The sequence below is a fragment of the Plenodomus lingam genome, assembly GCF_022343315.1.
Source record: "Plenodomus lingam strain CAN1 chromosome Unknown contig_13, whole genome shotgun sequence".
NCBI lineage: Eukaryota > Fungi > Ascomycota > Dothideomycetes > Pleosporales > Leptosphaeriaceae > Plenodomus > Plenodomus lingam.
This window is the reverse complement of record NW_027093931.1, coordinates 1,297,233-1,321,014: the sequence shown is the minus strand read 5'-3', so window position 1 is coordinate 1,321,014 and position 23,782 is coordinate 1,297,233. Positions and strand designations below refer to the sequence as shown.

Below are 23,782 nucleotides of genomic sequence, written 5' to 3'. Positions count from 1 at the left end.
CGGCGTGGCTCAACCTCGAGTCATGCTTCACGACTAATCAACCAAGACCAGTGTCTCTCTGCCATACAGACGCGGCCACGATGTTGCTAACGTTTGGTGTTGGTATTCAAGACGGTTCGCCTTCCACGAGCCTAGTTCGAAATATGAGCCCTCGAGACCACCATGTGCGTATGGCGTGGAAGGGGGGAAGAGGGGGGATTTATTTTTCCTCACCATTCGCAGTCGAACAGCGAATGAGGGCAGTGAGGGCAGGAAACGCCAAAGAATCACGCCGCCTTCGCTATGTTTTGGTAGAGTGGGTGTGTATTCCAGTCGCGGACCCATTGGACGAGTGCGCCTGATTAGCACTAGCTGCTGCCTCTGTCTCTGACTCCTTCTCCATGACGTATCCAGTGCCGCGATCGACTAGACCTTTGTAGTAGTCTACCAGCACCTCGGGCTTGGGGACTATCCGCCAGTCCAGCTTACGCAAGAACTCCAGCTCGAGCAGGGCCAACTCTCGGACACTGACACCACCCACACGCGCGTACAAGCTGTTTGTCCAGAAGCTATCGCTGAGGCCCTTTGCTGCCACTGTGGCTGCGGTGATGAGGAATCGATGGACCGTGAGGCTGCTGATGGTGAAGGCGGGATACATGGCGCATAATTTGTCTACATAAAAGACCATGGAGAGAAGGATGGGAGGGGAGAGTGTGGCGTGGACGATGAGACGGGACAGATAGTCGCGGACTGATATGCCAGGAGGGGCTCTGTAGGGGGAGAAAAAGACGTCAGTAGATTGTTTTGGGGTGGGTTGTGGGACAAGTGGTTTTGCCATGCAACGTACCTTGAATGGAAGCGCGTAAGAGTGCCGTCACGAAGAGGATATCCATCATTTAGACGGACGAGCTCCATGAGCATATCCGAGATGAGCACACCAAGATCCTGGACATCGCACGTCTCATACTGCAGCGGCATCACCTTGACATGCCGGTCTTGCTCGGGTCGGACTCGCTTGGCGGGGGAGGCAGACACGTGCAAGACGGTGCTCGCTCCCTTGTGTGTCGCAACGTGGTCGGGGGAGCCCTCTGCTTTCTGCTTGGGCGTCCGTCGGGTCTGGGGCTGGACATGGTGTGCGGGAGAGAGAGGCTGCGGATCGAGCCGCAGTTTGGGTTCTGGGGGCTCCGTAACGACGGGCCTAGCGGAGGCGTGCCCCCGCTGTGTATGCGCAATGGCAGAAGCGTTGGGTGCCGCCGAGTCGAGAGAGGTGCAGTTGGCAATGTCGGGGGCTGTTTGTGGGGCACGGTAGGTAGGGGGCAGGCCGTCGGGAGTATATTGGGTGCTTGCGTCTGCGTAGTTGGGTTTGCAGCTGTGGCTCTGGCACTGGCACTGGCTCTGGCTCTGGCTCTGGATCTGGGTCTCACTCTGCGGTGCGGGCGCGGTGGTCGAAGCAGAAGCAGAAGCAGCAGCAGCCACGGGCAAAGGCGCTACAAAGGCAGGCCGTGGAGTTGTGGGCGCGTCCAAACGGCGGGCGGGCGCGCTGGTCAAGGCGAAGCGGGGAGAGTGGGCGCTGGTAGAGGAGGCCGAGGTGCGTCGCGAGGCATGGTACGGGCGATGGGCAGAGGCGTGGAATGCAGTCGAGGGCGACGAGGGCGCTGAGATGGTTGGCGAGGAAGTTAGCATGTCGAGCATCGCCCATGGACGAAGGGCGTGCTGGGTCGTGAATTAGGGAGCTAGGGTTGGCGATGTCGAGGCCCGCAGCATTGGGCCGATAGCGTCATAGTCCGAGCGAAGGCAGAGGCAGAGAAAAAGACTGAGGCAGAGGAGACTGAGGCTGAGGCAGCAGCTACCAGCAGTAGTAGCACGGCAGTAGCAGCAACAGCAGACTCAGGGCGTGCGGAGGATGATGCTGGCGGGCAGAGGCTTCATGGACGGGTGCCAGGTGAAGAGGCCCATGGCCATTGGCGATGAAGGGAGGAGAGGGGATGAGAGGGGAGGGGAGGGGGGACCCGTTGTGAAAAAGGCTTGGCCGGGGTGTGCGGCGTGCGGGAACTTGGGGCGACGGTGGCAGTGGACGGTACCAGGCTGGCCAGAGTTGGCGGGAGAGAGTAAGGAAAATCGTAAGTGGCCATAGTGGCCAGCTACCTCCCACACGTTGCTACAACAGCGCATGTCATTGGGCCGCGCTGGTTGAGAGATCAACTTCGGTAGAGTCGACTCCACGCAAACTACCTTGCAGTTACACTGTGCAAAAACCAACGACTTCTAGGCAATAGTATGCTGAGTGTGCCTGCATCCATCTTACCTACACAGCACAGCAAGCCGCTGACGAGACAACAAGGGGTCCTCTCTCCACACCGCAACTTTGCACACGCCAGTAGGCACTGTGTAGAGTACAAGCTTTCATCATGGCACTTTGATGTATTCCACCATTTCACCTTCACCTCACCTCACTTCACGTCTCTTCTCTTCTCTTCTCTTCTCTTCTCTTCTCTTCACTTGCCTATGCTGTGCCCAGAAGAAGCGGAGAGCGGTACCGTCCAATAGCACAGCGCACAGCAATCTAGAGCCCCCAATGCCAACGTCCAACCATCTTCAACCTCCGAGCCATCGTCCACTATGCTACCTAGCTACATAGAGTCGTAGAGACCAAGAGATAATCAAGGTGTGTACACTCCACCTGTGGCATACGACTTGGACTCAACACAACTACAACACCTCCCCAAACCCTGTGACGACATTCCACCCTCAGTACGTTCCCTTTCTGACTTCCCGCGCCCCTCGCCTGTAACATTGAAAATACATCCACGCCAGTCCCAATCTGGCCATTTACCTTGAAAGATACCCCGCCAACGCCGCTGGGAGAAAGAAAACGTGGGTGGTTCTAGAGTAATACTTTAACTTGATGCACGTCTTGCCACATACACACGCCATCTCATCTCTTACAATCCTAGTCACAGTCAGGCAAAGGGATGATAAACTAAATAAACTACATCATGATAGATAATCGGCCTATAACCCGCCTTTTTGACGCAGACCACGACTGCCCTAGGCTTGGCTTTTCAGTCGGACATGTACGTAATACGAAGAGACAAAATTAGAGAGATGAAAAGAGAATGGGAAAAAAAAAGAGGGCAGTTCATGATTAGAAACACCCTTGCCAACATATATTGAAGACAGAAAAATACAATGCAAAACACCATTCCACCATCCCATCCCATCCACATCCCCCACCCCCCCCCCCTCCTCTTTTCCTCTCCTCTACTTTGCCTGCCCCCCTCTCGCCTCCAACTCGACCGAATACCCCTCTTGCGCCGGCGTCCAAGATTGCAACTCGGCAGGCGCAGGCTGCGAACTCGACCTTGCACTTGCATATTTCAATTCGTCGATTCTACAATATTTGCACACAATTAGCCCAACCAAGTCACAAATACACTCAGGTCCCATTGCAACCTGATATGCCAACCACCACGAAAACGATTGTGACAATAACATGGGAAGAAGAGAAAAAGAGAGATGGCGTAAGGAAAGAAATAAGAAGAAAAAAAAGCGACTTACTGCTGTTGGCTCATCCCACTCATCATACTCAAATGCGCCTGTTGCTGTTGCGCCGGCGTCCCCCAACCACCAGGATACTGCTCCCCAGCCCCATGCTGCGCGTACAAGGGCGGCGACGCAAATCCATACTCGTTTTGGCCGGGCGAGCCATACGGGCCAGGAGGGGAAGGGTAGCCAGTAGCAGGATGATGGCCCGGAGAACCCAACCCGCCGCTTCCATACTGCGACATGGACAGGTGGGCATCGGCGTTGTTGGAAGGGGCATTTGCATCTTTGCGCTTGAGGTTCTCCTTGAGCGATTTGGACCGCCCGACAAAGTAGAAGAGGGCGGCGCAGACGACGATGAAGGCCACGACCCCGACTACGATGCCGGCGATGACGCCGCCGGAGAGCTTGTGCGAGGAGGAGCTGTCGGTGGGTGCTTCCGCGCTCGAGGGCGACGAAGAAGAGGCCGGGGCGTTGGCAAAGGTGGTCGAGGTTCCTGCTTCGGCGGGGATGGGCTCCCCAGGTGCGACTTGGAAGTCTGCATTCTCTGCCCACTCGATTTGTTTGGCGAGGGTGTGCGTCGAGTTGGGGTTGATGACGCCGACCATGTGCTCGCCGATGCAGGAGTTGGGTGCTGCGCAGTAGAAGAATATGGGCTCTGTGCTATTAATCAAAAGGTTCCAGTGAGTGATCTTGACGTGGATATCAGCCGGTAAGTCTGGACGTGTGGCTTTACCTTGACATACCTCAGAGGCATCCTTGACCCATTGCGTGGTTGACCAGAACCCCGTCCTATTCTTGCCAGTATACTCGTATGCTGCGGTAGAATCAGTACGTGCCAGCCAGGAGGTGCTGGATCCCGATCAACATACGCACACAAGCGCTACCAAAGTCGGCTCTCGCGACGCTGTGGTCAGGCGGCCAAAATTCAAAGTTTATCGTATCCCCAATGGAAACATTGGAGATCTCCTGTGGAGTAAATCTGAATCCCCCATTTCCAGCCGTAATGGTATGCGTCTGTGGCGCGCGCGAGGAAGTTGGCAACGCCGATGATGAAGGTGCTACGGTAGTTGCTATCAGTGTCGTAGCCCCATTGTAATCCTCTGATATAGTCTGAGTCTGCGCAAAGACGGATGGTGTCAACCACTGCCCGAGCGCAAGGCCAGAGACGAGCTTTATGATTGACGATCGCGCCATCTCCCTCTCTAGCTAAGAGAATATCCGTTTATCTTCGCAAGCGCCACAACGCACTCATCTAGGTCCCGCTGGTTGACGATCCGAGGAGTGCAGAGCAAACTTTTACCAAACTATCTCCGCAGTGCGACAACGGAGTGTCGTGGGCAATGATTCACAACGGAGAGGTGACAGTACAGGAAACCAGTTGTACCACTTCGTAACGGTATGCAGCAAGACGAAAGCCAGGAAAAGAATCATACAGACCCCACTTCCATTAGGGCTGACCAGGCTTCATCTTATGGCATGACCAGACTTGGCCCATGGCCCAGAATCCCTCGTCAACTCACGTAGGTAGGCGTGCAGGTCTAGCTTACTTCTACATAAGCATGCCATTACTTCACAGCCTCAGGCTTGCAGCCATGGATCAGCATACCACGGTACTCGTTACGATAGGCACACTGGCGGCCTCAGCTGATTCTTCGCCAATCAGTCTGGCGGAGTGTATGCGGTGGCGCACCTCATCGTAGTTGAGTGGATGTGCCTATCAGGCCCTCCTTGTCCATGATGCAGATGTTGGTACGGACAAAGGATTCCCCAAGACTCTGGACGTGCAGCCACAGTGGAGTCGACCACCAACCTTCTCTTGCTGTTCTAGACTTGGCGGGCGGTAATAGGAAGGCGGAGTAGGAGGCTGTCATATGAGTTTGCAGCTCGCTTACTGGAGGAAGTTTGGGGGCTATTTTGGATGCACTGGATAGGGCTCTGTCATGATGGAGGTTTACGATTCCGCTGCCGTGCAAGTAAACACCATTGCACATGGTGACGAACTATGGTGTCGTCAATTCCAGCTGTGTGGCGTGTCGTGAGGCAGGACATAGCGTGGATATCTTTATCCATGAGGTGAAAGGTGTGTTGGAGCTGAGATGGATGTAGCTCCCGCCCTCACCGTCGGTAAGCCGCTACAGCGAAAGAAGACTTAGCGCGACAAGATCGGCTGAATACCCGCGAAAGCAATACAGTACAAGTAAGTATATGTGCATGCAAATCAAGCGGGTATGGTACTCCACGAATCAAAGAACGAAGCCGTATTTAGTAGGGCAGCAACAGATTTCTTGCGAATAAACATGCCAAAACTGGTACCCAGGTAGGAAGCTCTACCACACTTGCAGCTTGCATTAAGAGTTTGGTACCACAAGCCACACCGCATATCGTCTGACATGCGGGGTAGCCTTCACCTATAGCTGTTAGACTCCCTGCTAGTACGGTACGATCATGTGTATAGGCTGGATCTATCCGTCCGCAAAGTAACCACTCACTACTCGACGCAAACAATCATGTATGTTTGCAAGAAGATTCATCACATGTCGTGGCGGGGACCTGTACCGCAGTCAACACAGCTACCATTATTGCCACATCCCCCCCCCCCCCAGGTACACTCGGCTAAATCTCAATATCGTAATCTTGAATGAGATGTTCGCGCATTCAGGCCCAACAGAAATCGCTACTTTGCAAGAAAAACAGAAGCGTATCGGGTCAACTCTGCCAAAAGCTACAAGATCAAAGTCAATCTCTTGGCCAACGCCAGGACATGCTAACCACGCCAAGAAAGAAAGTCAAGAACCAGTCCTCCACCACCTAGAACGTCCTCTTCATCGGACTTCGGGGACTTCGGGGACCAGTTGGGGACACGCCAAACATGCCCAGCGGTGGCAACTTGGGGCTACGAAGCAATTTCCCCACGCTTTCTTGCCGCCCGCCCGCTTCGAAATGTTTTGTTGTACTTGAAGGTCCTGGTAGGGATGGGCTGCGGAGTCCGCCAACAAGGCTCTGCGGTGCCTCGTCAGTACGACTTGAAGACTCGTTATTCTCGTCATACTCGCTTCTCTTCTCTAGTAGTAGCGTTTTGATTTCCTCCAGGTGTTCCTCAAGCATGTCATCTAATGTGTCCTTTGATGATCGGACGAGGTTACCCAGCTTTCTACGGACTTTGCGTTGGCGTGACGGGTCCCACACATAATGGCTATTTTTGACGAAGATTCTGGTGTGCTGTTTTTGTGGGATTAGCAGAGGCCTAATCATTTACCATGGGAGCTTACATCGTGATACCAAAACTGGATGTTGTCGTCCGTGGCGCGTTTGATCGATTGAATCGTCGTTTCGGCCACGAAGCCAATCAGCAACTCTACTGGGCTTGTATCATATGTTGTGTTTTCTGTTGGCTTAGTATATGGTCGTTGGCATAATTATTTCGACCAGGGCCTTACCATGTTGGCTCAAGAGGTCTACAAGACCTAGATACGCATCGCCGATGCCCATGAGAAACACTTGAGTAGCTTCATTGGGCCTAATTAAGTGTTAACGCAACAGTAAAGACCACACACCTGTTGAAGACTTACTCTATGTAGTTTACCCAAAGATAAGATGCCAGCTCGCGTGCTCGTTGCGCTCGAACGGTACTGTTGTCGGATTTCACAAAGCCAAACTCGTCCTGACTGATTAAATATTGTCACATTGCAATTAACAAGGGTCCTTACCTCTTCCACTGCCACGATCCTTGGTATATTGACATCAATGACTTGGAAGTCATTTTCAATGGCCCAGTCAATATACCTCTTTGTCACATCAGTCTCCACGTTCAAAGTCAGCGTTTAAGCAGCGCTAGACTGTACAAGTACTTACTAGCCAAGTATTGTGGAACTCCTTTTTCCCGCTGATGGGATCCGATTGATCTTGAAAGCTTGGCGGGTCATGGAAAATGACAAGGAGCGGCTTGCTTTCCATGAATTCCGGACTTTTCGACATTAGCAAGCATAAGTGACCACACTGGAAGGACTTACGTTGCGATGACATTGTGCTCAAAAGTTTGTGCTAGCCCATTTTTACTCGTAGGAATAGCAAGTGGGACCATCAAGTGTTCCTGCGACAGTCGCTGGCTTTGCCATTCGCGAATAATCTCGTGTAGGCGAACGGTGTCCTTGAACCCAGGATCTGCCTTGTCAAGATGCTTTGGATACAAGGATTTCCAGTACCTCGAGTGTTGTCGCTTTACCTGTTGAATAGTATAGACAGCACTGTCTTTTGGGGCTGCGAGATCTTCGCGCAAGCGATCCGGAGGCTCGAGCATGAGTACCCTTGTCACCGCCAGAGCAGAACGCGCAATCGACCGCAGGTTGTAGCCACCCTCCAGACAAACGACTAGTTTGCCCTTGGCTAACCTCATAAGCATATGCGTCATATGACCATAGCACGCTGGGGTAACGAAGCAGCCGCCAAGTAAATCGCCTTCTGCAGCATCGAAGCCGGCGGATATTATCACAAGATCTGGATCGAATTCTGTGGCAATAGGCATGACGATTTCCTGGAACGCGTATAGGTATTCAGCATCGCCCATGCCATGCTCCGCCCATGGTATGTTCACATTCTTCCCCTCCCCAGGGCCGTCTCCGCAATAGTCGAGGTTCCCATCAGGAAGATTAGGATAAAAGTGGCCATTTCGATATACGTGCAAAGAGATGTATAGTACGTTGGGGTCGTTGTAAAATGCGTGCTGGACGCCGTTACCGTGATGAACATCCCAGTCCAGTATCAAGACTTTGCGACAAGTTTGAGGATACGCGTCTTGGCACACCCGTATTGCAATTGGGACATTGTTGAAGATGCAAAAGCCAGAAGGTTGGTCGCTCTCAGCATGGTGTCCTGGCGGGCGGATGATAGCTATCGCATTGCGTACGGAGCCTTCGACTACCGCCTTGCATGCTTCAATTGCACCACCAGCTGCGAGCCGTGCGCAATCATAGGTCGAGCGGTTGAAGTAGATCGAATCTAATCGCTCCGCTTCCAGTTTCAACTGGCTGGCGTCCATGTCTATTTATAGTAAGTACATATTGTTTCAAACAGGTGTAGACTAACATTGCAAGGATTCTACGAAAGCGTAATGCTCTTCCGTGTGTATCAGGAGAATTTCGGGTTTTGTTGCAGGCCGTATGCCGATTCGCCAACACTGGTCTTCTCGTGCGTCTCCTTCCTCATTCACGGCATCTACAAGTCCAGCCTGTTTGATTTCCTCGAAGATTGAATGAATCCGCCGTGGATCCTCAGGGTGAATGTCGTCTGCGCCGTGACTAGAATCCGGTAGCTCGGCATGGAATCGCATGCGAGGATCGTAGACTAGTCCAGTTCTTAATGTCGGATATTGCAGAGTCAAAGACCTTGGCTTTGGTGGGATGCGAACTTGAGGGCTGGAGCGACGCGCAAGCCCTGGCCGTGAAATGCTCATTCGATCAGATCTGCCACTAGGAGACGCGGTAGTTCTACGTGAGCTTGAATGACGGGACTCTGATTGCAGTAATGACGAGACTTTTGACTGGTTGTGGAATGGTAACTGGTCCTTCTTTGGTAAATGAGAACCTTTTGGAGCTCCAAATATCTCGGAAGGGGCGACAGTCTCTGGGATGAGATCACCATTAGGCTCGGTTGAGTCCATGATGATGTCCTCGCCCATGGGAACATCTTCGTCTTCCATCTCCCGAGAGTCGCCAGTGAAGCGGGCTTGAGATCCCTCATTCATTGCGGTCCTTTTCGATAGCTGCTTGGTAATATCAGTCTGGACACCGAGTGGGACAACCGGCTTATGTGGTCAAATCCAGAGCCCGTAGCACAAGTTAAAGACAAATGGAAATTTGCGGTCGCAGTTTGATCGAGAGGCCTGACCTGATCAGACCAATTTCGGAAGGAAGCTGATGGAATATCGTGTTAGATTATAGAGGTGGCGAGAAAAGGAGTTGGTCTGACATTCAACGTTCGTATGTGAATGGTTCCATCTAGCACACCAGACGCGCAAAGCAAGTTCAAAATCGGGGATACTGACGTTACTTCCTCTCTATGTTACCACCGCATCGATACAGTTGTGTTCGATGATCAAGGTAGGTGTGCGTCTCTGTCGGCAGGATGCTAAAAGGCGCGTCACGCCCGGCATATACAGGAAAGCGACACCCCGCTAAGATAGGCCAGTGACGCAGAATATGGGAACGCTGTTTGTGAACCTCTATTGCAAAGTAAGTAAAGGTAACCTGGTCGCATATCCCGTGATGCTGCAGTTGACGTGACCTTGCTGTCCGAGGATCGATCGCAATCTCTGAACTTACAACTATAATTATATCACAACGCACGCTGAAAACGGTGGAAGAGCACAAATACAGCGAGGTAAATCTGCGCCAATTTAGCAGAGTTGATGGTTGGCAGCATACAGGGAGCGGGTGGATTTATGGATGGGCATCCAGACGCGATCGAAGGGTTCAAGGGTGGCTTGGCAAGGCTAGGCCACTTGTAGTCTTAGCCTCACTTGCTCCTACCCTTCACGGAGTCACATCTAATAGCAGAGGTCAGTCATTGCTTCCTACTTTAGTATGGGCTTAGAGTGTGGTTCATTAAGCACTATGCTTTGCATCTTATTCTATAAAGCCACTCAAGGGGGGCGAGAAACTAACCCAAGCTTCACCCTTCACCACTGGCACCTCCGTCATGCCTCCATCCCAGTCTGTCTACATTGCTTCTTCAATAGTGACTGAGAGGAACATGTATAGAATCACAATGGCAAGGGTAGTCATTGTATGATTATGCTGCGATAGATATTCAGTCTTTCCAAGAGAACATCTCGACACACAAGTCTATACAGATATAAGAATATAACCCAACTCTCGCCTCCACAGTAACATCAACAAAGAGAACTTTCACACACATACACCATGCTTACATCACACCCCCTAAAAGACCCTCAGCCCTAAGACCTTCAACCCTATAACCTACCTAACCACGTAATTAACAACCATCGTTAGTCTCCTTCTTATTCCAGGACCTCCTCTTGTTGCAATTAGAGTACTTTCAGACCCTCCCCTTATCACAATTAGGGTACCTTGAAACGTGAATGTATTCTTCTAAACGTATACTACATCTCACTATACTACACTTTACTCTTCACCACAATATAGCAAACAATCCCTCTACACTATTCCAAAGAGAACCAAAAGAAAAGAAGAGAACCCGCCAATTCTAGTAATCTATCCCAACCCCAATCCCTATCTAAAACATCACCCTTGCTCCGATTACCCTTATTCCTATGACCCTCACTCCCATCACATCACATCACAACATTTGAACACCACATTCCCCAAATCACGGGGTTTCAAAGCCGTCGATAAAGCCAGCCCACCCCACCGAACCCATAGGTTGGTAGCTAGGAGATATCCCCCCCGTCCGAGTCCGTTTTTCCCCGTACCATGTAATCCCCCATGTAAACGCGGAATCTGTGCACACAATGATTACCTCGGGGCTTTTCCGTATCTAGTCAAAGTCACGGAAGCTTGCTTCGGGAAAGCGGGAACTGACTTAGCACCTACATAGTTGATATGCAGGCTATTGCCATGTGACCAAGTCCAAATAGAGTTATTGACAGGGGGCCTTGGGTGGCTTTCTATCCATGCAAATAGATGAGGAGTTTAGTATTCATTACATCACGCTTCCACACACAAGTTCCTCAAGCGAATAAGATTGTCAAGTGTTCATTATTGATTCATATCTGACATAACGTTGAAGTGCCATGGGAGTTTTACTTTTCCGGGGGCGCACCCTATGAGGGGCTGAAGATCATTTCCTAGAGTTTAGGTGTTGCTTGGCTCCGTCCTGATTCCTATGCGTTACCGTCGACCTTGGCAATGTAGACCAAGAGGTCGAGCACACGGCGGGAGTAACCCCACTCGTTGTCATACCAGGAGACGAGCTTGACGAAGTTCTTGTTGAGGGAGATACCAGCTTTAGCATCGAAGATGGAAGAACGGTTGTCACCGTTCAAGTCGGAGGAGACGATGTCGTCCTCGGTGTATCCGAGGATGCCTGGAAAGAGTCAGTTCTTGCTTTCTGGAGCTCGAAATCTATAGTCACCTACCGTTGAGTGGGCCGTCGGCAGCCTCCTTGATGGCCTGCTTGATCTCGTCGTAAGAAGCGCCCTTCTCGATGCGGACAGTCAAGTCGACAACGGAGACGTTGGCAGTGGGGACACGCATGGACATTCCGGTAAGCTTGCCGTTGAGCTCGGGGATGACCTTGCCGACAGCCTTCGCGGCACCGGTGCTGCTGGGAATGATGTTCTGAGCAGCGGTACGGCCACCACGCCAGTCCTTGGCGGAGGGACCGTCAACCACCTTTTGGGTGGCAGTGTAGGAGTGAATGGTGGTCATGAGACCCTCAATGATGGTGAACTTGTCGTGGACCACCTTGGCGAGGGGAGCCAGACAGTTGGTTGTGCACGAAGCGTTGGAGAGCACCTCAATGTCCGACTTGTAGGACTCGTTGTTTACACCCATGACGAACATGGGAGCATCAGCAGATGGTGCCGAGATGACAACCTTCTTGGCTCCTCCCTTCAAGTGAGCCTTGGCCTTTTCGGTGGTGGTGAAGACACCGGTGGACTCGACGACGTAGTATGCGCCAGTCTCGCTCCATGGGATGTTGGCGGGGTCCTTTTCCATGTGGAAACGGATGGTCTTTCCGTTGACGGTCAGATTGTTGCCATCGACCTTGATGTCACCCTTGAACTGGCCGTGTGTGCTGTCATACTTGAGCATGTAGGCCTGAAGAGGAGTCAGCGCGGTGATCTTCTACTGTGTGATTTGCTCATTGAATGCGCAGAGCATTGTGTAACCGATGGCGATGGACAAGTTGGTGTGGTGGGGTGGGGTGGGGTGGTGCTTACGGCGTAGTGTGGCTCAATGAAGGGGTCGTTGACGGCGACGATGTCGACATCGTTGTGCTCAATGCTGGACACAGTCTGTCAGTGTCGAACTTGCCTGCATCTCTGGATTGACGACTACTTACGCATTGCGGAAGACGATACGTCCGATACGACCGAAGCCGTTGATACCAACCTGAGACAAAAAGTCAATGGCTGCAAGCAGCATCAGCGGGGCACAGCGCGCGTACCTTGACGACCATGATGAATTGAGTGGAATGCTGTGTGTGGAGACGTGTGTGAGAAGAAGTGAAGGGTGGCGAGGGACAGTCGCGGGGATGAGCTCACTATTTAAGTGCAGGTGGATGTAAAGTGGTTTATTTGATTGATGGGTAAGAGTAGAGGAAGAGTTTTGTGTTGGGGCTGGGAAGGCGTCGGTGTTTTGTTGGGTCTTGTCTGTTCCCAAGAGGTGGGGTGAGGGAGGGGCAAGCTAAATACTGGTAGGACCTTCAGGACGTCACTCCTACTAAAGCTCTAGTTCTTTTTTCTGTAACCAGATATGCAACGCCTCACCTCGCCTTTCCCCCCCCCCGTACCTACACACCCCCGGCCGGCTGCTGAGTCTGCTGAGCCCCTGAGCCTTTTGAGCCTGCTTGTCAGGTCTGAGCAAACTGTAGCCTCGGGCGTGTGCTGCCCATGATGGGTGTTTGCGGGATGCATCGGAGAGTGAAGGAGAGCTCGGGTAACCTGGAACTCGCACTCTTAAGCTTGCCCGAGGCCCACGATGAAACAAGCAGCTCGAGCCTGCAGCTTCTCAGCGTCCCTGAACCCATTCGCCCACACTGCATGATGCTCAATGTACTGTTTGGGGAGACTCGTATGGATATGCTTGACGGCAGACCGACCCTAGGTACTAGCACAACGCCGCACCGCACTCTCGGCGCCCTCACACGCTTACGAAAGAAGTACGCACATGTCTCATAATGGGCAGACGGTAGCACAAGACTGCAATCATCAGATAGTCTCAGGCCTTCTCGTGCGTGAGCCACGGCCGATGTCTCGAGACTACAAAATGGTTTTGGTCATTCGAGATGATGAGTTTTGGCGGCTGGCTATGAAAGCGGATCGGACTACGTGGGGACGCGAGCGGTTGGTGTAACCACCAAAGTCGAAAGTTCCCAACCGCTACGCGTGCTATGGTCGAGCATGCCGAGTGAGGTTGAGGTGAGCGTGGCGCATCCGCGGCCGGGATGAAGCAAAACTGTTTTTAGTCCACCACCTGGTCGCGGGTAGGTAGTGTACTACAATAGAATAGGTACTAGAAAGGTGGCGGTCTCCAAAGCGCCCAGGTTCCTGCATTGACCAAGAGGGGCAGATCAGCCTGAGGAGTAAGAGTAGTGGTTTTGTACTCTAGTAGCTAGCACAGGCAAAACATTATAGGGCTGAAAGGCTGAGGGGAGGGGAGGCTCGTCGACCGTTTGAAGGATGATGCCATCATGTCGGCCCGACTTGCTTGTACCGTGCTGTCCACACTGCTCCGGTCACGGAACGGCTGTGCTCACGGCTGGAGACACCAAGGACCGGCGTACTCTACTGTTATACTGTGTAGATCCTGTGCTATAAGAGGGCATCAGCCTCAACAACCCGTGCGGTGAATAAGTACCATAGTGCTGTATAGTAGTATACATGTACCCATTACCGGGGCGTACAAAGACTGACTATTAGCTGCAGCATCTATACAAGAGGGCTCAGGGCTGTCTGTAATCTAGGTAGTAGGTAAGCTGCTGCAGGATGACCCCCCTCCAAGCCTTGAGTAACGTACACTCTTGATCAACATAGGCCTCGCAAAGATAGGACTTCGTGCGCAATGGCTACCGACTTTGTTTCTGGTCGAATGACGAGTCGACTGCAGTGTCTGTGTAATGCGCCATCGGCGTTGAGCCTCAAGCATGCTGCATCTTCACTGTTCAGCACATCATAGTGTTGTGAAAGTGAAACCACAAGTGGCCGAAGTGTCACAGATTAGGTTCAAAACTACGGTGCACATACACTCTGATGATGTGTAGTGCTGACCACTGTTGTGCAACCATTCGTTGGACCAAAGTCCTGGGGTTGAGAGCATTTGCGAGAATTTGAGGGGGCAGCAGTGCTTAGGTAGCAGCAGCAGCACTCACTCCTCGATGATTGTCAACATGGAGTTGCGTGCCTATATATCCATTGGGCAACTCCTTTGACATCTGCCATGTACATGAGATAGTATCTCGACACCGTCATACCTGCCCACGTTTGGGCTTGTTGTTGTGTGGCCTTTGTTGCTCACCCATGCAGCAGCATCATCATCATCATCGTCGTCGTCGTCGTCGTTGTCGTCAAGCGAGCCCTCTCCACTGACTGGGGGCCAATTATATGCAGCAGCCATGCAATCCTTTCACAATTGAATCCTCGTGCAGCTTTCGCCCCGTCGCAATGGAAATTGGGCCAGCAATGGGGCTTGCGCACAATAGCGAGATAGTGGACAGACTCGAATTCTCCATTTCCTCCTTTCTCTCTCTCGCTCTCCTTCTCCCCGCCACGGGCAGCCAATGAGGGCCCCAGCGTTGCTGACTAGATCGCGTCTAGCTGGTGGTTCGACCTTGCGCCAAGGTTTTGCAGAGCCAGCAGCGGATTTGTGAGAAGCCAATCTCCTACCACGCACATTCCATCTCCATCACCACCACCACCACCACCCCCACCCATTGGCAGCTGCAGGTCCCTCGACGGGAAGCTCCCACCCTTTCTTAGTACTCTTCGTCCATCTCCACTCCACCCGCAGCCATGTTGCGCTCGTCGCTCGTCCGCGCTCAGAGGAGCACGACGGCCACCGTCATGCCGTCGACTGCCTCTCGCACCACCGCTCTGCCCAGACCCGCCCCCATCGCCTGCCAGCTGCAGCACGTCCGCCAGGCGCATGCCATCTCCAACCCGACCCTGGCCAACATCGAGAAGCGCTGGGAAGACATGCCTCCCCAGGAGCAGGCCGACTTGTGGATGGGACTGCGGGATCGCATGAAGACCGACTGGAAGGAATTGACCATGCAAGAGAAAAAGGCTGGTGCGTAGACCCTGAAACTCACAGGAAAGCGCTCTTTTAGGCGCGTCGTGGTGCTCTGCAGGCTCATATGACGTATTCCGCGATTTTATCGAGGTTACCCGAGCTTGCCCGCGGAGCCATGACCAAAACGTACCTCGACTTCAATCATCAGGAACTCTGCGCTGACCCATGATGCTGTGCTTGCAGCTTACTTCATCGCCTTTGGTCCCCATGGACCCCGCCGACCCCCGCCCCCAGATGAGGGCCGCAACGTCTTCTTCCTGTCCTCGGCTGTAATCGCCGGTGCCTTTGCCATCTTTGCCTTCACACGCATGTTTGCCAGCCCCATCAGGCCCCGAACCATGACCAAGGAGTGGCAGGAGGCTACCGAGGAGTACCTCAAGGTGCGTGCCACCGTGCCCAAGTGCAGTGGATTCCGTCTAGCATCGCCCGACTAACACAACACAGGCCCAAGGATCCGAGCCCATTACCGGCTACAAGGGCATGATGGTCCAGAGCAAGTCTGAAAAGGACCTGCCCCCCAGGGAGAAGGTCAACGATGAGTAGAGAGAATTCGAGTAGACGCGTCACAGCATTCAAAACAAATACCAATACACCGATGCCACATTTTCCTTGGGTCACACTTTGCCGCTTGGTATTGTTTCTGTGCCACATCACACCAACAAGAATGAGAGGGGAGAGAGGGGGGAAGGAGGGCGAAGGATATGAGCCGCTTGCCTGCTTGGGCTACTGTCATTTGAGCTTTCTGTATATACAATACTAGAGGCCTTTTTTACGTCTCTTTTCTGTCCTGCGATCCCCGCTTTGATCATTATGTGTAAAAAGAAAAGGACGAATTGTACAAAGGCGTGTGCTGTACAACAAACAGTCTCCTAATCAATGCTTCTCCACCACCTTTGTAGAATCCGCCACACCGTCTGAATTGGGCTGTGTTGACGTGTCATGTGCTGCTCCCTCACAATCAGATTTTTCACCAGCTACGTGGGGGGACGGGGGGGGAGGCCGGTAAGTTGATGCGGTATTTCAATTCAAGACTGTACATCTCTCATGTGTACGTACATTTTCATTCATCAGACAGCCCATGCACATGTCCATATACCACGTTAGTGAAGTAGTAAGTACACACACACGCCCACACCCACACCCACAGACTCCCCATACAGCGGCGTGTATCTACCCCTCTAGATTACAAATCTATATCCCACACACGCCTGCCTAGATCTTTCACCCACGCCCACAATCACAACACTCATTGCCATTGCAATACACACATCTTGCATCACATACTTCTGCCCCACCACTAGATATCCATACCCCCGCCCCACCCCTACGGCATGGCAACACACATTGTACATATACATATACTCCCTTGCACGCTACAACTACACAACTGCACCCGCAAACCCTGTGAACAGTCTTCTAGGTTTTAGGGCGCGGATATCGTTTACCTGGCTTCTAAGCAGGAATGTTACATGGATTGCTAGGACGTCAATTGGTTAGGGTAGAGTTAGAGGGAAGATGTGTGCTTCGTATTTGTACTAGGTGCAGTGCAGCGTGGCTACTTGTTAGATGTGTAAAGTGTACAGTAAGAAGTTACAAGTCCTTTTACGAGTAGTAGAGTAGAAGATAGAGTAGTATAGGGAGAATGTCTTATATACTTTGATTTAGATAGTTGGATATATTAACTCTATCCTTCTATGCCTATAAGTAATCCTACCTCACTCCTCACCTCACTTCTTTCCCTACCTATTCTATCTATCACCCTCTCTCTCTACCTATTCTATCTATCACCCTCTCTCTCTACCTATTCTATCTATCACCCTCTCTCCCTACCTATTCTATCTATCACCCTCTCTCCCTATACCTATCCCCATCTTAAAATACTTTGCTCTACACTACTATAACTACTACTACCTACCTACCTACCTACCTACCTTAATACCAAGGTTATAATTAGGATATACAATACCTACCTGACTACCTATACTACCTACCACCTCTACTACTATATTAATATTCACCTTAATATCGTGATATACCCAGTAGTAGTAGTAGTAGTAGTAGTAGTAGTAGTAGTAGAGGTGGTGGTATGGGCAGTAATTTAGGTAGTACCATAGGCGTAGGATAGGTAGTAATAGTAATATCTTGTAATATCAAGGTAAGTATTAATATCCCCCAAATCCTAATATCAAAGTAATAGTAAAGACAATAACCAAGGACCCCTTTCACCACCTCTACCACCTCTACCACTATACCATGCCATACACAATCACTAGAGGAAATCTCATATATTAATGTGCGCATAGAGGCGTAGTTCAATTTACAGGTCAATCTAAGCTATCTTATTCTTCCTTGGTCGCTCTATCAAGCTTTGATCTGCGCTGGCCTGATTGGTCGGGTGGGTATTATTACCATGCTAATAGGGGTAGAAGCTCGGCAGAACGTCTGGTGAATGAGATTATGTGAGCCCTGCTTGTCTGTCGAGGGCTGCAGAGTAGCTCGTTCTTGTTCACAGTAGATGTTTGGGCTGTGTGCGGTCACTGCTCAGTCAAAGCATACCCACCTGTTATATGCAAGTCAGTCAGTCAGCCATTGTCGTGCCAGCGTTTCAAATGATGATTGAAATCAACCATCAACATCATGTCACACAGGTCAACCATTTACACAAAGATCCAAGTCATCAGTCGAACACGGAAACGGTCTCTTTGAATGCAAGATAGATTACAAAGCCACGCTCGTAGAAACACTCGCTCACAATCCCACATTTTGAGGTATATCTTTTGTACAAAGTGAGACTATCAACGTAGTGCTCCCGTCAATGGTCGACTCTCATCTCTCATCCACCACATCAAGCGTCTATGACTTCTCGAGATCGGCAAGAATCTTCTCACCCTTGGCGCGAGCCGACGCAAAGTCGCCGACCATGTAGAAAGCGCCTTCGGGGAGGTCGTCACCCTCACCATTCAAGATGGCCTTGAATGATGCAATGGTGTCCTTGAGGTCGACAAGCTTGCCCTCAATACCAGTGAAGACCTGGGCGACAGCGAAAGGCTGGCTCAAGAAACGCTGGATCTTACGGGCGCGCTCGACGGTAAGCTTGTCAGCTTCCGACAATTCGTCCATACCAAGAATGGCAATGATATCCTGGAGCGACTTGTACTCCTGGAGAATCTGCTGGACCTTCGTGGCTGTGTTGTAGTGGTCATCACCAATCACACGGGGGTCCAACATGCGGGACTTGGAGTCGAGAGGGTCGACAGCGGGGTAGATACCCAACTCGGAAATACCACGGGACAACACAGTGGTCGCGTCCAAATGGGCAAAGGTCGTGGCAGGCGCAGGGTCAGTCAAATCGTCAGCGGGCACGTAAACGGCCTGGACGGATGTGATGGAACCCTTCGAGGTGGTGGTAATACGTTCCTGCATGAGACCCATGTCAATGGCGAGGGTGGGCTGGTAACCGACAGCAGAAGGAATACGTCCAAGAAGCGCAGACACTTCGGAACCAGCCTAATTTTGTCAGTATCTTCTTCATCAAATTCACAAAAAGCGCCTAACCTGCGTAAATCGGAAGATGTTGTCAATGAAAAGCAACACGTCTTGCCCGTCAACGTCGCGGAAGTACTCGCAGAGTGTAAGACCTTGTATAGTATGTTAGATGCATGTTCATATGTTGGATACGATGATAGTGTTGATGTTGCATTGAAAACCAAGAAGATGCGAAGAAATGAAAAACAGACGAGAAATTCAAGTGAGCCAAGTTTACTTACCAGTGAGGGCGACACGAGCACGGGCACCCGGAGGCTCGTTCATCTGACCGAAAACCAATGCGACCTTGCTCTCGCCGTCAAGCTGAATGACGGAAGTCTCCTGCATCTCGTGATACAGATCGTTACCCTCTCGGGTACGCTCTCCGACACCAGTGAAGACAGAGAAACCACCGTGAGCCTTTGCGATGTTGTTCTGATATTCCGTTAGCTCGTTGTGTCGACCATGTGCTTTCGCTGAATCCTTACAATCAGCTCCTGAATAAACACAGTCTTTCCGACACCGGCACCTCCGAAAAGACCGATCTTTCCACCACGGGCGTAGGGGGCCAACAAATCTACGACCTTGATACCAGTGACGAGGACCTCAGCGGAGGTAGCCTGCTCAGTGAAGGCCGGGGGATCGGCGTGAATGGGCGCATACTTGGTGGCCTTGATGGGACCGCGCTCGTCAATGGGGTCACCAGTGACGTTCATGATGCGACCAAGGGTACCGTGACCGACGGGAACCTTGATGGGAGAACCAGTGTCGGTAGCCTTGGCACCACGGACAAGACCCTCGGTACCTACGGGATGCCATCAGTTGCGTTTCTTAATGGGAGCTAAAGGTTTGTCCGAACATACCGTCCATGGCAATACATCTGACGATGTTCTCACCAAGATGCTGGGCCACTTCCAACACCAACTTGTTGCCTCCGTTGTCGGTGGTCTAGATATTTTTTGGCTATATTAGCATCCATGATCCCCATGTGTTGTTGTTGTTGCGATTGTGATTGTGGGGTAGAAAACTTGGCTTTTTCTGTTCTGCGGAAGGCGGGTAAAAGACACGGCCACTACTCACCAAGGCATTGAGAATGGCGGGCAGCTGCTCAGTGTCGAACTTGACGTCCACGACGGCACCAATGACCGTGTGGATCTTCCCTTCCTTGGTAGAGGAGGCCTCGGTGCTGGCATAGCGGGCGGCGAAGGCTGGAACGAAGTTCTTCTTGATGGGCTGGAAGGCGCTGCGAACTGCGGCCGGCCGGCGCAGACCCGCGCGGAGAGAAGCTTGGATGCCGCTGCATCATCGGATTAGCCGGCGATTCATCATCAATTGGTTTCTTTGGGGCCGTCTCTTACCTCTTCAGCATTTTGTGGGATGTATGAGACGGATGTGGAGTGGAGAGAGAGGGTGGTTGAGGAAGGAGCTGGAGCTTGAGAAGGTTGTTGCAAAGCGCAAAAGTGGACCGTGCCCTCTAACGCCCAACATGGTTAGCATTCCAGGTCTTGCAACGAGAGAGAGTATCAGTTTCTTCACTTACTTCCTGACGCCTATGTCGAAGCTATCGGTTCTCCTCCTCGGGTTGAGATACTCATGAATTTCTGAATAGTCAAGGTTGGGGTGCGTTCGCGGCCAGCACACTGTTGTACGTGGTGTACGAGTACCACCCTTCCGAGTTCCTCCGGTACCACTGTTGTCACATCAATCCATGGTTTCGGAGCATGAATATAATAGCAGCAGCCATCATCAATCATGATAATATACCATCATATTGGCCCTACATCAGAAGGTCCGAGATGAACAATAACCTTGACATTCCTTCATCTCCTCCTAAATCTTCTTTCTCTTCTATCCACCGCCGTCACCCAACCCCATCTCCACACCCCCCAACCAAACACCAAATATCCCTCTTTGATTCTTACCTCACTTCCCACCTCCCTATCCCCCCAAGCAAACACCACATATCCTCTATCTCCTCCCAAAACTCTCTGACATGGAATTGCACTTTACACTTGACAGTTTGCCTACAGTAAGCATGAGAAAGACAGCGCCCATCCCAGGCTACACACCACAATTACCTAGACACACAACACAACACCGATCGGCATAACAATCCAGCGGCATCGAGCAGAAGAATTCCATGGGACGAATTTTTTAGCTACTAAATCCCGTCTTTCATTTTCATTTCTTATTCTTCTATTCCATGTTTCGATTCGATTGGTACATATACGCAACGCAATGCTGTGTCTTCCCTATGCATCCCCCAAACCAGCCCCGTTCATCAATATGAACCCGCCACCCCCTTCTAAATCGTGCTCTCCAATGCCAGTACAATTGCCGTCCGACTAGGAATATACACCTGCAAAAAGTTCTTGCGCTCATTCCACTGAAACGGCGTGGTGAAAAATCGCGTACTCTCATCTACATTGCCATGGCCGCCAAACATCTTGGAATCAGAGTTCAGCACAATCTTATACGTGCCTTCCTGTTCTACCCCAACCCGATAATCCGTGAAGCTATTGCTGGGATGGAAGTTGAAGATCCAGAGCAGGCCCGCCCGCTCAAATACAATGACCTTGTCGCCCTCGTGTTTGAGGCTGACATAGGCCTGGGGCGCGTGTAACCATCCGTACTTTTCCTCGGTCCATTGCATCTTCGAGTCGAATTCGTTGAGGAACCGGTAGCGGAGCAGCTCGTCGTCGACGAGATTGAACTGCCGGCGGGCGTAGTGGAACGAGTTGCCGTTACCTTCGCGCGGAAAGTCGAGCCATTCAGGGTGCCCAAACTCGTTGCCTTCAAAGTTGAGGTAGCCTTCGCCGCCGAGGCCGTGCGTGATGAGTCGAATGAGCTTGTGTAGGGAGAGTCCGCGGTCGATGACTGGGGTGAGTTCGGAGAGTATGGACATGTTGGTGTACATTTGTGCGTCGCATAACCAGAAGAGCAGGGTCTTGTCGCCGACAAGGGCTTGGTCGTGGCTCTCAGCGTAGGCAATGGTCTTCTCGCCGTGCCTTCGGTTGGTCAGGGTGAAGACGAGGGCACCCATGTCCCAATCAATGTCTTGCTTCTCCTTGAGCCACTTGATGTAGAGGTCAGGCACTGCCATAGCCAATCGATAGTCGAATCCTATTCCGCCTAGCGAGAGTGGGACGCAGAGTCCTGGCATACCCGAGACATCTTCAGCGATGGTGATGCAGTCTGGGTAGAGCTGGTGTAGTAGCTCATTGGCAATCATGAGGTACACGACTGCCTCCTCGTCGACAGACGGTCCAAAGTACTCGTGGTAACCACCCGAGAAACCCCTTGGATATTGTCAGCCACTGTAGTCACATGTATCTTGGATCAACTCACGTTCCAATGCCGTGGTGAGTGTACAGCATGCTGGTAACACCATCAAACCGGAAACCGTCAAACTGGTACTCCTCCATCCAGAATCGCAAGTTGCTGAGAAGAAATCGCATGACCTCATGATGACCATAGTTGAACAGCCTACTGTCCCACAGCTCGTGTCGTCCCTTTGCGCCCTCGTGAAAGTAGAGGTGGTCGCTGCCATCAAACATGTTCAGACCGTCAAGGACGTTCTTGGATGCATGGCTGTGCACCATGTCCAGCAGTACGGTGATGCCCATGCCGTGTGCAGTATCAATGAGCTCCTTGAGATCATCTGGGAGGCCGTAGCGACTGCTTGCAGCGAAGAAGCTGTTGATCTGGTAGCCAAAACTGGCATAGTATGCGTGCTCCATGACTGCCATCAGCTGTATAGTGTTGTATCCCAGGTGCTTGATGCGTGGCAACGTGTTTTGAGTGAACTCTTTGTATGTGGCCACCTTGGGCTCAGGCGAGGAGATACCGACGTGGGCCTCGTAGATACGTGCACTCTTGGGCGTCGCTGGCCGCTTATGCTTCCAGACATATTTCTCAGGGGGGTTCCAGAAGCGCGCATCGTAGACAGGAGAGACGCTGAGGTCTTGTGTTACGCGGGTGATCCAGGCGGGAATGCGCTCCTGGCGGGCGTGATCGTTGGGGGTGACAAAAGACACCTGTAGTGAAGTCAGTCGGTCGGTTGTCCCAAGATGTGTGTGTATGTGCAGTCTTGCCTTGATCTTGGAGTCGTGGGCAATTGCGGGCTGGCCATTCTTTCCTGGAACAGTCACTTCAAAGACACCAAAGTCATTCTTCGTCATTGGGGTCGCATCGCGATCCCAGTTGTTGAAGTCGCCGATGAGGTAGGCTCGAAGTGCGTTAGGGGCCCATTCACGATAGACGACGTCGCCGTTGGGCTGGACGTTGAAGCCAAACTTCTCGAAGCCCTATGGTCCAGTCAATTAGTCAGTTGGGCAGTTGGTTGGCTGTGGGTGGTGGTGAGGGCTTCATCCACAGGCGATGAACGTACCCTAGAGAACTTTTCCAGACCGCCTTCGGTCTCGTCAATGGTCTTGATCCATTGCTGTGTTTTGGAGAAGCGGCTCTTGAGTGCGTCCTTGAAAGGCTCTAGATAGCCGTCGAGCTGTATAATGCCTGCCCATGATGGAAGTGATTAGTTCACTGTTCCTATCCAGACAACATAGACAGAGGATGCATACCGGTGCCGTCATTGGGGATTTGTCCTGGGGCCTCCGTCTGGGTCGAGTTCGCCGAAGCTGTGTTCAGCTCCATGGCGTGATGATGTTCAGAGGGAACAGAAGTCAGAGGAGGGCACAGCAGGAAAGTCTGCTACCAGGCAAATGATGGTGTTTGGGTGTCAG

The 23,782-nt window shown here is 51.8% G+C and overlaps 9 protein-coding genes across 9 annotated transcripts; 2 read left to right on the top strand and 7 right to left on the bottom strand.

The window, feature by feature from the left end:
- Nucleotides 1-86: 86 nt before the first annotated feature.
- Nucleotides 87-1,662, bottom strand: IAQ61_002046 (uncharacterized protein; the record flags this gene model as incomplete). Its single annotated transcript, XM_066095379.1, has 4 exons — nucleotides 87-131; nucleotides 214-280; nucleotides 330-749; nucleotides 827-1,662. The coding sequence occupies 4 exons, from the start codon at nucleotides 1,660-1,662 to the stop codon at nucleotides 87-89; spliced, it is 1,368 nt and encodes a 455-aa protein (XP_065954863.1).
- A 1,578-nt stretch (nucleotides 1,663-3,240) lies between these two features.
- IAQ61_002045 (uncharacterized protein) lies at nucleotides 3,241-4,719 on the bottom strand (the record flags this gene model as incomplete). Its single annotated transcript, XM_066095378.1, has 4 exons — nucleotides 3,241-3,370; nucleotides 3,538-4,214; nucleotides 4,269-4,339; nucleotides 4,395-4,719. 4 exons carry the CDS (start codon nucleotides 4,717-4,719, stop codon nucleotides 3,241-3,243), a joined length of 1,203 nt encoding a protein of 400 aa, XP_065954862.1.
- Nucleotides 4,720-6,418: 1,699 nt separating this feature from the next.
- Nucleotides 6,419-9,265, bottom strand: IAQ61_002044 (uncharacterized protein; the record flags this gene model as incomplete). The annotated part of the gene is made up of 9 exons (XM_066095377.1): nucleotides 6,419-6,525; nucleotides 6,579-6,744; nucleotides 6,795-6,910; nucleotides 6,963-7,042; nucleotides 7,095-7,186; nucleotides 7,233-7,325; nucleotides 7,378-7,489; nucleotides 7,536-8,562; nucleotides 8,608-9,265. The coding sequence occupies 9 exons, from the start codon at nucleotides 9,263-9,265 to the stop codon at nucleotides 6,419-6,421; spliced, it is 2,451 nt and encodes an 816-aa protein (XP_065954861.1).
- A 1,914-nt stretch (nucleotides 9,266-11,179) lies between these two features.
- Nucleotides 11,180-12,879, bottom strand: IAQ61_002043 (uncharacterized protein). The gene is made up of 6 exons (XM_066095376.1): nucleotides 12,770-12,879; nucleotides 12,673-12,702; nucleotides 12,568-12,617; nucleotides 12,446-12,509; nucleotides 11,639-12,323; nucleotides 11,180-11,586 (listed from the first exon to the last, which is right to left on the bottom strand). Exons 2-6 carry the CDS (start codon nucleotides 12,682-12,684, stop codon nucleotides 11,384-11,386), a joined length of 1,014 nt encoding a protein of 337 aa, XP_065954860.1. The 5' UTR covers nucleotides 12,685-12,702; nucleotides 12,770-12,879; the 3' UTR covers nucleotides 11,180-11,383.
- A 241-nt stretch (nucleotides 12,880-13,120) lies between these two features.
- On the top strand, nucleotides 13,121-13,419 carry IAQ61_002042 (uncharacterized protein; the record flags this gene model as incomplete). The annotated part of the gene is made up of 2 exons (XM_066095375.1): nucleotides 13,121-13,331; nucleotides 13,388-13,419. The coding sequence occupies 2 exons, from the start codon at nucleotides 13,121-13,123 to the stop codon at nucleotides 13,417-13,419; spliced, it is 243 nt and encodes an 80-aa protein (XP_065954859.1).
- Nucleotides 13,420-14,627: 1,208 nt separating this feature from the next.
- On the bottom strand, nucleotides 14,628-14,840 carry IAQ61_002041 (uncharacterized protein; the record flags this gene model as incomplete). The annotated part of the gene is made up of 1 exon (XM_066095374.1): nucleotides 14,628-14,840. One exon carries the CDS (start codon nucleotides 14,838-14,840, stop codon nucleotides 14,628-14,630), a length of 213 nt encoding a protein of 70 aa, XP_065954858.1.
- Nucleotides 14,841-15,235: 395 nt separating this feature from the next.
- CYA4 (Cytochrome c oxidase polypeptide 5, mitochondrial) lies at nucleotides 15,236-16,058 on the top strand (the record flags this gene model as incomplete). Its single annotated transcript, XM_003833866.1, has 3 exons — nucleotides 15,236-15,512; nucleotides 15,699-15,895; nucleotides 15,960-16,058. The coding sequence occupies 3 exons, from the start codon at nucleotides 15,236-15,238 to the stop codon at nucleotides 16,056-16,058; spliced, it is 573 nt and encodes a 190-aa protein (XP_003833914.1).
- A 2,310-nt stretch (nucleotides 16,059-18,368) lies between these two features.
- ATP2 (atp2, beta subunit of the F1 sector of mitochondrial F1F0 ATP synthase) lies at nucleotides 18,369-20,810 on the bottom strand (the record flags this gene model as incomplete). Its single annotated transcript, XM_003833865.2, has 9 exons — nucleotides 18,369-19,022; nucleotides 19,071-19,153; nucleotides 19,283-19,475; nucleotides 19,529-19,845; nucleotides 19,904-19,988; nucleotides 20,121-20,337; nucleotides 20,399-20,514; nucleotides 20,581-20,601; nucleotides 20,805-20,810. 9 exons carry the CDS (start codon nucleotides 20,808-20,810, stop codon nucleotides 18,369-18,371), a joined length of 1,692 nt encoding a protein of 563 aa, XP_003833913.2.
- A 535-nt stretch (nucleotides 20,811-21,345) lies between these two features.
- Nucleotides 21,346-23,693, bottom strand: IAQ61_002038 (uncharacterized protein; the record flags this gene model as incomplete). The annotated part of the gene is made up of 5 exons (XM_066095373.1): nucleotides 21,346-22,339; nucleotides 22,389-23,077; nucleotides 23,135-23,347; nucleotides 23,431-23,555; nucleotides 23,621-23,693. The coding sequence occupies 5 exons, from the start codon at nucleotides 23,691-23,693 to the stop codon at nucleotides 21,346-21,348; spliced, it is 2,094 nt and encodes a 697-aa protein (XP_065954857.1).
- Nucleotides 23,694-23,782: the final 89 nt, after the last annotated feature.